The sequence below is a fragment of the Rana temporaria genome, chromosome 5, assembly GCF_905171775.1.
Source record: "Rana temporaria chromosome 5, aRanTem1.1, whole genome shotgun sequence".
In the NCBI taxonomy this organism is placed as follows: Eukaryota; Metazoa; Chordata; class Amphibia; order Anura; family Ranidae; genus Rana; species Rana temporaria.
In genome coordinates, this window is record NC_053493.1 from 144,515,134 (window position 1) to 144,529,545 (window position 14,412).

The following is a 14,412-nucleotide window of genomic DNA, read 5'->3' on the forward strand; positions in this document are numbered from 1 at the left end:
TGCCGCAAGTTATCGCGAGATTTAGAAAGAACTTTTTCGCTCGCCCCTGACAGTGACTCGAGCTGGGCATCGCCGTTTAGTGAAGGATTGGCTCGGGTGGCTCGGCTGTTCTAGTCCTGCAAAGGGAACTGCGTTCCTGCTGTGAAAAAAGTGCAGGGACTCCGTTCCCGCGCGTTCCCGCAGGACTTGAGCCCTGCTTGGTAGTGTGTCTAAGCATTAAATCAATAAATAAAAAATTACAAAAATCAAAAGAACTTAGAAAATGTAAATAGGTTTGAGGAACACATGAATAAGTATGTCATAAATACAGCAGCTAGGTAAAGGGAGGTTTACTGAAGGAAGTACTAATGCAAGCTATTCTTTAGCTAGTGGGAAGGCCCTTGTGGACACTGCACTTTTAAAAACTCTGCGAATCACATTTGATAATGTCCAAGCGCAGCAGACACTATACCTACCAAATATTCACATTATGCCAATCTTAACTGAGCTTCACAAGCAGTAAACATATAGACAAAGTAGTATAAAAATCACCATTCCATAGCTGCATGTCACAAAACAATCTGTTTTTAGGTTGGCATGGGAGCCAGCATTATAATAAACACAAAGGCACAGGAATATCAGACAGTAGATACCAGCATAGAGATCGATCTTCGGTTCCAGTGAACTATCTCCTCCAGGACAACAGTGACAGCACAAAGCAGCAAGAGTCATTACAGTGCCAATAATCAAAGTATGCAGCAAAGTTGTCATTGATGAAGATGGCTACCTGCAGCCCATGTTGACTTCAGTGTTCAAGGCGTCAAGCTTAGCAGCCATTTTGCCTTTCAGAACAGCAGCATCTGTGAAGTGTAATCAGCTGCATGACTACATCTCATTTTTATTCATCTGCATATCGCGCTCTGCTAGATGAGCTGATGAAGATTCATCGCTGTTGCCTCTTACCAATTTCATTCGTGCAATAAGAACATATTCCTGAGAGAAAAAAAAGACAACTTATTCATACATGTTTTACATAACAAACAAATATAGCTGTTCACATCACTAAACAATATAATAAAAGTCATATTTTTATATTTTTGAGACAACTTAAAGTGGTTTTTAAACCACTATAATATGATCATGGCATCCTCTCCATTATACAACGCTATGTGCCCCTGTGCTGTGAAAAAAATAAATGCCCATTATACAGTATATCAGAGCGCTCACTTGACTCCTCGGCTCTCTCCTCTTTCCGGCTGACAGCTATAGTAGGCATGGTCGAGCACTGCCGCTGACATCAGCCGGGGAGGTGAGAGATCCGAAGAGTCACGTGAGCGCCGGGAGAAGCTCTGATATACGGTATAATCTGCAACTTTTTTAATACAGCACAGGCACAGGGGCACATAGCGTTATATACCAGAGGGGATGGTATGATCATAGTATAGATTTGATTGCACCAGGAGGGGAGGAGTGTGGCGTGGACAGAGCTGACAGGCAGAGAGGGAGGGGAAGAGAGGACAGCGCAGAGCAGCGGCTGACAGGTATGAAAATTGACCACAGTGTTAGGGCTCAGCAGCCATGATAAATTGTAGTCAGTTTACAGAGGGGAGGGCATAGTCAGTCAGGATCAGCCAAGTTTTTTAGGTGATACAGGGGGCCAAGTTACACATGCTTTGAGGGAGCAGGATCCTCTTATGTTTAAGTCAAACACTTAAGTTTATTCAATAAAAGTGCATCTTGAACTGGTTTGGCTTCAGTACACTGTGTAGGGTTTGCTATAAGTTACATCACGGTAGGCCTTACACACAGAACCTTCTTGTAACAGCAGCATGTACAGCAAGTTATTATTTAGCCTTCGCAACATTTTCTGCAAGCTTCAGGCAGTTTTTTTAAGACTTTAACAATATCTAAAGTCAAAACTTTAGTTATTTCATGTTGGATAGAGTAGGGAATGGTTGAAACACCATTCCATAAGGGTAATTGGCCATTTATGAAATTTCGCTTCATGTCCTGGCATGTGATAGAAAAACTCCTGGCAAGTGTACACATTGGAAGATTTGTCCTCTACTCCTGCTCCGATGACAAGGTTTTTGGATCTTCCCCTACTTTCAGTCCTGGTGACATAGACAGCAATTAAAAACTGCCAGGGCTTCCAACCTATTACCTATTATTCAGCTCCAGTTTTTAGATGTTTAACGCAAATCTGAATGGAAATGTAGGCTGTCACTTTAACCACTTATAAATACATTTGTTTGGTCTCATCACTGAAAATGGTCCAAGCTCTAAAAATTGTGTCGGGGGTATGTAAACTTATGAGCACAACTGTACACCAGGACGATTATACATTAGCTGGAAAAAAAAAAGGAAAAAAAATATTGCATTTGATTTGCTTACTATAAGTTAATAATGCATTTCCACCAACTTTATTAAAAAAGCAACTCAAACACAGCAGAATTTTTTCATTTTGGATAGAACAAGGGAGGGTTATAACACCGGTCAATTTATTTTTGCCATCTGTGTCGCATTGCGGAAATTTACATTCACTTCCTGTCCCAAAACAGGAAGTGAGGAGAAATCCCTGCAAATTAAAGTAATTCCTTGGGGACCCCCAGGTCACCAGAACCAGTGTCCTCGTTGGAAGATTTCCCCTCTACAACCCAGAATTCAGGGTTTTCTTTTACTTTCAATGATAATGGCAAACAGGACAAATAGACAGAGTGAATCTCCTGAATGGGGACACAAACAGCACTTTTCTCGTATCAGTAACACCGATGACTCTCACACTGTACATGGCTCTCTTAGGAGTAGGCATCCAGGCCTTGTTATATACAATCATTCACAACTCATACCCTCACTGCTGCCAAGCTAGCAGTTGGGAGATGATGGAAAACCACACAGCTACCTAATCTACAGTATTCATATTCTCAATGACCATCTCCTGCTGGATTTCTAATATGCTAAAGGCAATCTCACAGATTCTAAATGTAATGACCAATGGGCCTTATTGTTGGAAGACAACAGGAGCTTTCCAGTCTTCTAATTTCACCTTACCCGTCATTCCTGTTTCCACCTCCTCCTTCAGGATCTAAAGCCCCATTATGACTACAATAGTGTGTATATATATATATATATATATATATATATATATCATTTTTTAAGTTCTTAGGGATCTTCACCTTTATTGTTTTGCTACTCTAGATCCAATCTATGATGTATTATGCCAGAAGACGCCACTCATCACGAGGAGGAGCGGGACGTGAGTAGGCCCTGGGCCACACATTTGACTTCCCCCCCCTCTTCCCCACTTATTTCTGCCTACGCGATGCCCATACCGTGGAGGTCCCTGGAAAACCGCCACGTTGTCCCTGGGTGTCCCCCGTTTTCCCCCCCTGATGAACTATGTGATGGCAGTGCGCCCTGGGGGTTCCTGGGTGGATGGTTTCCCCTGTGCCCCCCCCCTCCCTTAGCCTCCCTTTTCCCCACATGCCACGCATCCAGCTGGCGTATGGCGCCAGCTGACTGAACCTGGTAGTGCCCCCTTGACCAGACACGAACTGGGGTTACCACACCCTCTGTAGCCCTCGCAGCGGGAGAGAATCAACAGACTCAGGTGAGGGGACTCCCGGCCGGGACGTTGCCATTGAGACTTTGGGGGTATCCTCCACCCGTTGGCCCGGGCTGTACATGGCAGAAGCTCCGTTAATGGTGTGACTGCTCCCTCGGAGGAGAGCCAACAAGGTCGGGGGCAGGCTGACCGCATGGACTGTGGTGCCTGGTGGGCCGTAGCTTCTGGAGACGCCGGGCTCTGCAATCCGGAGGTATGCAGCTGACATCCCCCGTGGTTTCGGGGTCTTTGATTTTTGCTGTGGGACTTACTTGCTGGCCTGGGACCTGGAGGGCGGGGGGGAGGAAATCCCGAGGGGCCTGAGATGATGAGCTGGGGGGCACCCTCCGTGGGGACCCCCTCACGCTACAGGAATACTTCACTTTGCAGCGGTCCCTCCCAGGGGCACAGGGCATGTTACTGTTAGGGGGCAATTATGATGTACTGTAGAGGAACATGCATACCTACCTTTGGATTTGTAGATTGGTCCCCGGGGGTGGGGATGGCTTGCCGTCTGGATGTTGGGGGGGGGAGGGTACGAGATCTGGGGTGGAGGGACGGGTAGTGTTTGGCACAGAGGGTTGGGGATCTTGAACTCATCACCTTATGGGTAACGGAATGTCCCATTAGCACTTTCTGCACCGTTTGCCTTAACTTGTTTACTGCACTTAAATGTTTTAGTGAATGTCAGTCCTACTGTTATTGATAACTGTAATGTATGATGTCGGTTACAGCTTTGATCGTTTTCACATTATATATTTTGGCCGGGGTTGGGTGGAGAGGGTCGGGGGCTCGCTCTCGGTCTCTGTTTAGCCCACCTTCCCCACTTAGGATTGCACTCGATGCTCGGGGTACCCACGAAGAGTGCCTATAGCTGATTTTGGCTACCTTAGTAATATCTGATTGGTGGCCCCATCTGGAGCCTACCACTTGAATTTCCTTTCCTCTTCCATCTGCTCTTCTTCTTCCTTTTTGCCTGCTACCCAACCTTCCACTTCACACTCCACCTCCCCACTCCAACACCCTCAGGGGTCGCGGAAACGACCCTAAACCCCACCCCGTCCAGCTACTCTGGACCCCCCCTCCCCACCCCCTGCTGCATGAGCATGGACGTCCTTACCGTGATATCGCTTAATGTTAAAGGCCTTAATACGCCCGAAAAACGGCGCATGCTGCTACAGGACATGCGACGCATGGGGGCTGATGTTGTCCTCTTACAAGAAACATACTTTAAAAGAAAGTAGGCTACCGTTTTTGCAAAACAGATTTTACCCTATAGCGCACCATTCTCAGTACTCAGAGGCCAAATCTAGGGGAGTGTCTATCCTAATCTCGGCGAGAGTGCCGTGGACGCCCTTGGATGTCCTGACGGTAAGGGAGGGACGCTTTCTCTTCCTGAAAGGCAGGATAGGAGACAAGACAGTGACATTCGCTAATCTTTACGCCCCCAAATGCCAAACAGGACGTCTTTATTAAGAAGCGTCTGGGACAGCTCGGTCGCTTCACGGAGGGCCAGCTGATAGTGGGGGGTGACCTGAACGTCGCCTTAATCCCGACCGAAGACACGTCCACTGGGACATCAGCCCTGACGCGTGACACTCTCAAACGTATCGACGCCTCCCTGCACAATATGCAACTGGTGGATGCCTGGCGGCTCCTACACCCTGGAGACAGGGATTACACCTTTTTTTCTAAGCCTCACCAGACGTACTTGAGACTCGATTATTTTTTACTACCGCACGGACAACTAGACGCGATCCGGGGGGTCACTATCGGGTCGATTACGTGGTCGGACCACGCCCCGGTCACCCTGAAATATTCAATCTTTGACAAGGCAGGGGATCAGAGGCCAGTATGGAGGCTGAATGAGAGCCTCCTGCAGAATACCGATGTCATGACAGAAGTGGTGAGGGAGTTGGGACACTACTTCTCCACCAATACCACACCTGACAGCGACGTAGGGGTAGTGTGGGAAGCCCATAAGGCGGTGGTCCGTGGACTATTGATTAAACACGGCGCACGCCTTAAAAAGGAACGCACGGCACAACTGAACCTGCTTCTTGATAAACTACAGATATTAGAAACGATGCACAAGGTGACACCGAATAGGCGGACAGGTGCAGAACTCGATGTTGTCCGTGCCCAGATATCGGATCTATTGCACTTTAAGGCCAAAGCGGGACTGCAAACATGCCGGCGCTTCACCTACGAGTCGGGCAATAAATGCGGTAGACTACTGGCCAACACAATACGCGTGCGTCGACTGGCCTCATACGTACCCCCACGTACTATCCCCAAAGGGACAGAAACAATCCAAACCCCAACAAATCGCACGAGAATTTCGCCGGTATTACAGCTCACTTTATAATCTGGCCAAACCCCCCCCTACACGGGAAATGATAAGAGCATATATCTCCGAGTCCTTAATGCCCTCCCTGTCGTCTGAAGCTAGGGAAAGTCTGGAGGACCCCATTACCCTTCCTGAGCTACAGGGTGCACTGAAGAATGCCAAGCCAGGTAAAGCTCCAGGACCCAATGGCCTTACAGTGGCATACTACAGAACACTGTTCCCATCAGTGGGCCAACACTTAGTGAGACTGTTCAATGAGCTAGGCTCGGGGAAGTCCTTTCATATTACCACGCTACAGGCTCAAATCTCTGTGATCCCAAAAGAAGGTAAAAACCCCACTAACTGCGGCAGTTACCGCCCCATATCCCTTCTCAATACAGATCTAAAGCTGTACACCAAAATCTTGGCCTCCAGGCTACAGAGCCACCTCCCCCACTTGATACACAAGGACCAGGTGGGATTTGTACCCACCAGGGAGGCCCGTGACAACACGGTTAAGGTACTCAACCTCCTGCACATTGCCTCCTCCAGTAAGACACCTAGCCTGTTTCTAGGGACCGATGCCAAAAAGGCATTTGACCGGGTTGACTGGCAGTTCATGATGTCCATTATAGAACACGTAGGCATTGGGGGAGAAGATGAGGAACTGGGTAGCGGCGATATACAGGGGACCGACAGCAAGAGTGAGAGTTAACGGGGTGCTGTCGGAAGCTTTCCCCATCACCAACGGGACGAGACAGGGGTGCCCCCTATCGCCCCTGCTCTTTGCACTTTCTCTAGAGCCCTTTTTGTGCCGTATACGCCAGAATCCCGTAATCGCAGGAATACACACCACAGACGCGCAATACAAGGTCTCCGCTTACGCGGATGATCTACTATTCACCCTCACAAACCCAGACACGTCTCTCCCGGCTCTCCTCCGAGAGTTTGAGGCCTATGGTAAGCTATCAAACTTGAAGATCAACATGACAAAGTCGGAGGCAATGGGGGTGGGGATCCCACAACACCAACTTACACGGCTTAGGGAGAGTTTTAGATTCAAATGGACGGAGGTCGCACTAAAATACCTAGGTACGTACATCCCCCCCCTCGCTGTCGCAACTGTATAAGCTGAACTTCCCCCCCTTCTGACAGAGGTCCGGAGGTTGCTGTCACACTGGACAGGGGGCCTCCACTCCTGGCTAGGTAGGTGCAATATACTAAAAATTACTATACTACCGAAATTCTTATACCTCCTCCAGGCTATCCCGATTCATATACCGGAAGAATACTTTCGGCAATTACACTCTGTATTTTCCCACTTCCTATGGGCTGGGAAAAAATCAAGACTCCGTAGGGAGATACTCTCTCTCCCCAAGCTAAATGGCGGCCTTGCGCTACCAGATGTACGAACCTACTACCATGCTGCACACCTTGTCAGGCTAATTGATTGGTGTAGACATAGGCACATTAAGCTCTGGACGCAGGTAGAGCAAAGTCAGTGCAGGACCCCTCTCCGTCGTGCCCCCTGGTGCCACACATCACTCCCCACACATATTACACAACATCCTTTGATAGGGCCGACGGTTAAAATATGTGCGGACCTTTTTGAAAAATCTTCCCTCTCATCACGGACCTCCCTCCTTAGACCTATTATTGGTCACCCCCTTTTTGAACCAGGACTACACGACGGGAAATTTCTCGACCTGGCGAAGGTGGATTTATTCCAGGCATCTCACTTTAGTGCGGGGGGAGGTGGAAATCGGCGGCAGAGCTGATGGACCCTGAAGGCGCATATCGCCTTGATTTCCTGAGAACACAACAACTCGCCACTTCTTGAACAGCCTACCGGCACCTCAGACCGATCAGGTACCGCTGACGACCTTTGAGGACTTATGTATTGACTCTGGGGTACTCCCCCATACTCTGTCCCAGATGTATACATTACTGAACACTCCGCCAGGAGAATATCAGATCCCAGCCCTGGCCCAGTGGGAGGGGGAATTGGGTACGCAATTTTCGGCCAACAAAAAGCAAAATATAGTTTGCTTCACACATAAATCGTCGGTGTGTGCCAGAACGCAAGAAACTAACTATAAAATACTCACACGCTGGATAGGACCCCAGACCTGCTGAGTAAGCTATTTCCTGACACCACGGCCACCTGTTGGAGATGCCAACAGGATAGAGGCACCATGCTGCATATATTTTGGTCATGTCCACGGCTCAGGGGCTTCTGGGGTGAGGTCCGACGGGTCACCCAGCAATTTACGGGAAGTGTTATCCCGGATGACCCGGCTTACTTTCTCCTACACGCTAACGACTTGTCGCCTGGGGTATATAAAAAAAATCGGTGGTGCGTCACCTTTTGGACGCAGCCAAGGCCTGCGTGCCCCTCCTCTGGAAGTCCCCTCACCCGCCGACCGTAGCTATGTGGCTAAACAGGGTGGATGAGATCAGCCGTATGGAGGATCTGGTCCTTTCCAGCCAACAGCGAAGGGAGACATACTCAGACACGTGGCAATTGTATAACATTTTTAGATTTTCGGAAGAGGGACAGAGACTCAGGGAAACGGATGACCACCTACTGACTCAACCGAATGTAGAGGGGTCCCCAGTATCTGGGGCGACTTGATTATCCAGGAATAAAACGGAAACCGGAAACTTTGATACGCCCTTGAGGGCGCTTTCAGGGCTAGCCCTGCTCGTGCAGCTCCCCCCCCCAAAAGCCCCCCCCCCCAGCTATTACCTAACCTCATTCTGCTCTTTTTTCTATCTTTTTTCTTTACTACTCTAATCTCTACTAGAAAACGGAAAATGGGTCGGGAAGCCGGCTCGTGAGGGCCTAGTTAACGGGTTACAAAGACACAGCGGGAAAATACGGTATAGGACTAGTAAGCTGTAGATTGTCTTTGCCTGTATATGTGACTGTACAATTGTATTGTTACTTACCCGATACAGGGTATTGTTGTTTCTAAATGTTGTGATTGTATGATGACGGTCCACACGGACCGGCTTTTTTGGTGATAAAAAATAAATAAAAAAAATCCAATTTAAAAATATGAATAATAATACCCTTCAAATACAGTCTGCCTAAGTGCCATATAAGACCATAAATGTCAGCAACTCTATGCTCCATTTCAAAGTTCTGCTCCACTGCAATATCTGAGCCTCTTAATAGGGCAATGAGGCACACTCTATTTAGAAATGAGTAGGAGGAATTACTGTATATGTGTGTTCATTTTCTAATGTAGCTTTAATAGTTAAAGTGTGTGAGAAATTTACTTATAAGTTGCAGGTTAAGCTAATTTTATCAAATGCAACTTAATTTCATGCGAACATCAGATCATAGCGGGAGCTTTCAGTTTTATCAGACAGTGTTATTTAATAAACATAACAGCAGTTTACCTTGATAATCTTACACCAAAAGCTTTTCACTGTCTTGTTTCTCATCAGCTTCCTCATCAGATTCTGTTAATATAAACAAGGTTAAGTGCAATGACTGCTTTTTAACGTAAAACAATTATGTAACTATCTATACAGAAATATATCCCCCCAGGCAAATATTAAAAATCAAAACCTAAAGCTGGGAATACAGCTCAATGCACAATGAAAGTAAACAAATATATATTAGTCAATATGTATTACTTCAAGCTAGCCACAAGAGGGAGCCATGTCACTAAAATACAGAACCTTCAATACTCCCAACATGTTAAATATGTAAAATCTAAAACAACATTGTTACAGAACCTCTAAAATGCGATTAGCTTGCTGTTTGACAACACTGACAATCACTGCAATTAGTAAGGGATTAAAAAATTAACAAAGTTCCTAAACATAAGTTTTATTTTGCACATAATAGAAGAGCTTACAAAATAAGGGATAAATACTTTGTTGGCATTATTAAAAATATATATATATATATATATATATATATATATATATATATATATATATATATATATATATATATATATTTACAATCAACTATGAACCACCACCCAGGTACAAAAATAACTCATAAGTGCTAATCGCTTATGAAGAAAAAATAAAAACAAACCATCGTTAAGTGGTTTAAAATGAACAACTATATTAAAATCAACTACCGTATACTATATATAATATAATCACTTGACTACTAGTCTGTAATACCCTTCATTGTTTTAGTTTTCTGTGCTGTTGTAAATTCACAGACAATTGCTTGGTCATGCCACTCTGCACCCAAATGTCTTTCATATGCATTTCTTAGACAGAGACAGCTTTATTTGCTGGTATATATTCTAACCACTGGAAGTTTTACTTTTTACTGTACAGTATAATAATAAAAAAAATAAATACAAATCATCTTGGAAAAAAAATAAAAAAATAACTGATGCAATGCATGCTCCCAAACGTGTTTAGTTTAGGACATATATGTATACAGTGCAGTGGTCAAGACTATGTAATCCACAGAACAGCTTGTATACTTCAATAGTCAGGGGGTTATGGTGGTGGCAAATGCCCCTTTTAAAATTGATGGTCAATAGTGTGTGTCCCCTTAAATACTGGTGTTTTAAATGACTGCTGGTTTTCATTGATCTTTTCCCCCATAACAATGGTGTTCAGTGTGCCCCCTGCATGGTCCATATGCTTCTTCTGTACTTCCCTTTTGCTCAGTATGACCCCCCTTCCCCTTGCAGAGCAGAGAGCCGGTGACTGACAGTCACCGGCTCTCTGCAGGCTGGACACCAAGAACTGAGCGATCAGCTGTCTTTGATCGCTCAGTTTTCAGTCTTAGCGGTGGCTGGGGACAGCTGCAGCCATTTTTTTTTTTTTTTTTTAAGCCATACTTCCCTTTTAATTCTGTGCTAGGGAGTTATGAGACTTGTTCAGATTTCAAAGCAGCGATGTGCTATCCACTAATAAACTCAAAACCCTATATAGATTCTGACAGTTGAACAAGTACTTTGCACAGAACAGATTTTTTCTATCAGTACAAATATGACTGAATTTCGGTAACAGCCGATAGGCCTCTACATTACATTTTTCTATCAGGATTGATAAAACAACAGTAATCAGAAAATGTGTAAATACAGTACCTGCAGGAGATTCAGGGGGTGAATAGAATTGTCCATCTGATATTGGTCCAGGTTGCAAAAGAGGAGCTTGTTCACGAACACTTTGTATCATTAAACGTCCTAAAAAAAAAAAATTGAATGTTAAATTGTCATTATAGTGAATACTGGTCATGTCATATATTTTTCTTAGCTTGTGGCTTGCATTGCTGTAATTATTGTGCAATAAAAGTATCATATGTTCACCCAACCATCACCATTGTTTCAGTAAAAAACAGCCATTCCATTCATCTCCCAAAAAAAACTAGATAGAGGCTGTGTATGGCAGGAGCGACTGACAATTAGTACACCCAGCAGATAGTTGACTGGCAGACAAAACCATCTGCATCTACATCCTCACAGACGTAGAGTAGCCAGTTGTCTGCCAGCATTACGAATGAGCCCACCTCGACCTTCTCTTCCCTGAGTCTGCCTGTGAAGATTAGGGGTGTTGAATATAAATCGGATCGATGTATGGCGATCCGGACGTTCGCAATGCTGCAAGTCGGCTGAAACGATTTTTGATGATGTCATCCTTCGCTCTGTGCAGTGCTCTGTCTCTCCGGGAGAAACACAGGGGCAGAGCCTGCATGGTGGATAAAGCCCCCTTCCTTCCCTTAAGCAGAAAGTCAGCTGATGAGCTAACAGCCAGTACAGTGCAGGGGGAGGAGCTCAAGGAGACTCAACATAAAGAAAGGCTTCACTGGAGGCACCAGAAGGGGGAAAACACACAGAGCAGCATGGAGGAGGGGGAATCCACTAATAGCAGGTAAGTGCCAGTGTCACTGATTTTATCCCTCCACTACCATCACCCCACTGCCTCATGTCACCATGCCTCCGATCCCACCATCCCAGTTTGATCCCACCATCCCCACCACGCCTCTGACCCCCACCATGCCTCTGCCACTGGAGAAAAATTTAGTTTTTCTGACTGCTTGAATTTCTTTAACCATGTGAACTTGGCAAGTAATCGTGATGCATCATGATATCGAATCAAATCGAATCGTGGACAAGATAATCGTAATCAAATCGTGAGACCAGTGAAGATGTGCACCCCTAGTGAAGATCGTGCTTCAACACATCCCCTAAGATATGTGGGACGGCAATAGGAACTAGAAGTGCCGCCAGCAGACGAGCACGCTGCTCGTGGATATACGTTTTTTAACATACAGCATTTGTGAGAACCTTTCTTATCATGGTTCTAAGGACTAATAAATATTGTTGTTTAAACATACTACACTATCTGGTATCTTCCATCTCCATTCATACTTCCCCATGTACATGTGACACTCCACTCATGAGAGACCATATAGCACCCTGGTACCGACCACTTGGAGAATAATACCTTGGGGGGCATACAGTGTGTGGAACCCGTCTACCAGCGAAACTCCAGAGAAACAGAGCATTTAATTACTACATGCTGTTGCCTCATTGCCCTCAGGTAAGAGGCCATCTACACTAGTGTGTTCTCTCACGGAAGTGTGCCTGCACAGTAAGGAGAGAAGGCAGCCCCATCACACACCTCCCTTTTCTGGTCCCAGATGCACTCTGCACAAGAAAAGGAACAGACTATTCACGGACTGCTAATTTGCATTTTGCACATTTGAAGTCGCATGTTGTATATATTCTTGGAATTCTGAATCTTTTGCACAATTTAGTAGCATTTTTGCACATGTGAAGTTGCATGTTTTGTTTCTGCATTTGTTTGCACACTGAAGTCGCATGTTCTGCAATTTTTTGGATTGTATTTGCACTTTAGCATTATTGCACATTGCTTTCATATTTGAAGGTTTATACACCTATTTGCTACGTTTAGTATTTGCACTGTTGGCATGCAGTTCGCTGCACGTTTATTTTGCAGTTGCACAAGTCATTCTGTGTTTACATTATTTTGCTATTTGCACAGCTATATTAAGGAAGTACACATACTTCCATCACCGTTATTGTCTAAACAGCGCAGCATCACCCCTCTAATTAACACATCCCCCAAACCTGTAATTTAGAGGATTTGTGCGTCTTCAATTTAGCCCATAAAGCAGCTTGAAAAGGTCCTCTCCCTGTTGTACTTTTTTATTTTGCCATTGGTACATGTCCCCCATAGCTCAGCCAAGTCTCGCAAGAAATATGAATGTATACCAAGATTTACCCCACATAGAATTTAGTGGGGTTTGGGGACACATTTTAAATTATTCAAAATTTTCCAATTCAAAAATGGCTGCGAGTCTAACCCAAGCAGATTTACTAATGCCTGGGCTGTAAAATAGCTATGAATAATATAAACATAAAAATTACAAATACATAAACATACAATATTTTAAGTCAAATATGTTGTTTGTATATGTGGATATCAATTATTAGTGATCAGCCAACTAAGGGCTATTCATACATATTTCGAAGCAGTAACGCAATGGTTTGCTGAAGTGTCACCGATTTTGAATGGCACCCCAATGCATCACCACCGTGTGCTGCAACCCAATGTAGTGCACTATAATACATGGTATCCTGTGTTGTATTTAACAAAAAATAAAGACTGCACTATCTTGACTTGCATCTAGGGGCATTGCTGCACTTTCATTTTAAATGAGCTGTCAAATGCAATGTGCTTCAATGCATAAAAATGTCAGTGGTAGTGCACGATGGTGTCAGTGGGCATTTATCCTCATTGAAGTCTAACACACTGGCGTTACAATGGCAGTACTGTATAATGCATTAGAGTCCTGGCTGATTCACTAGTCTTCAAACTTGGCCCTCCAGTTGTTCAGGAACTGCAATTCCCATCATGCCTAGTCATGTCTGTGAATGTCAGAGTTTTGCAATGCCTCATGGGATGTGTAGTTCCGCAAAAGCTGAAGGGCCATAGTTTGAGGAACCCTTCACTAGATGAAGGGAAGGGAGGGGGGGGGGGGGGTCTGTTTCTGTACCAGTCTGAGTGCTGCTGCAAGGGGGGGGGGGGGGGAACAAGAAAGATACTGATGCTAGTTCTGTGAAAAAATACATGTTCTTAAATAAAATGCATATCTAGATTAAATGGTGCTTTTAGCTCTGCATGGAGATTAATTACCGGCATGCCATCTGCTGCAAATATATTCTAGCTGTCTGGAGAGATATCTCCATCACGTGTCCTACTTTGAAGATTTAAATACAAAATCAGGTCAGTTCTGTATTAAGCAATTCTTTAATTTATTCTACTTTTGCTGTGCTTATTTATTGTACACATAGGGAAAGAACTAAGAATAGTTATTCATTGAAACTGCATAAAAAGAAGTACTGTTCTCACAAGATTTAGATGCCTTTAATTAAAGTATTAACCTCTTCCATACCGGGCAGTTATACACACTTCCATACCAGGCCTATTCTGGCACTTCTCTCCTACATGTACAAATCATAATTTTTTTGCTATAAAATTA

At 44.8% G+C, this 14,412-nt stretch overlaps 1 protein-coding gene across 3 annotated transcripts in view; it reads right to left on the reverse strand.

The window, feature by feature from the left end:
- Window positions 1-245: 245 nt before the first annotated feature.
- STARD3NL (STARD3 N-terminal like) overlaps window positions 246-14,412 on the reverse strand; it is a 128,275-nt gene continuing 114,108 nt past the window's right edge. For all 3 annotated transcript variants that reach the window (XM_040353207.1, XM_040353206.1, XM_040353205.1), the window contains 3 exons: window positions 10,991-11,089; window positions 9,321-9,383; window positions 246-972 (listed from right to left, as the gene is read on the reverse strand). In XM_040353207.1, the coding sequence (XP_040209141.1) occupies window positions 9,331-9,383; window positions 10,991-11,089 (152 nt within the window). In that variant the 3' untranslated portion in view covers window positions 246-972; window positions 9,321-9,330. The remainder of the gene's footprint in view (window positions 973-9,320; window positions 9,384-10,990; window positions 11,090-14,412) is intronic.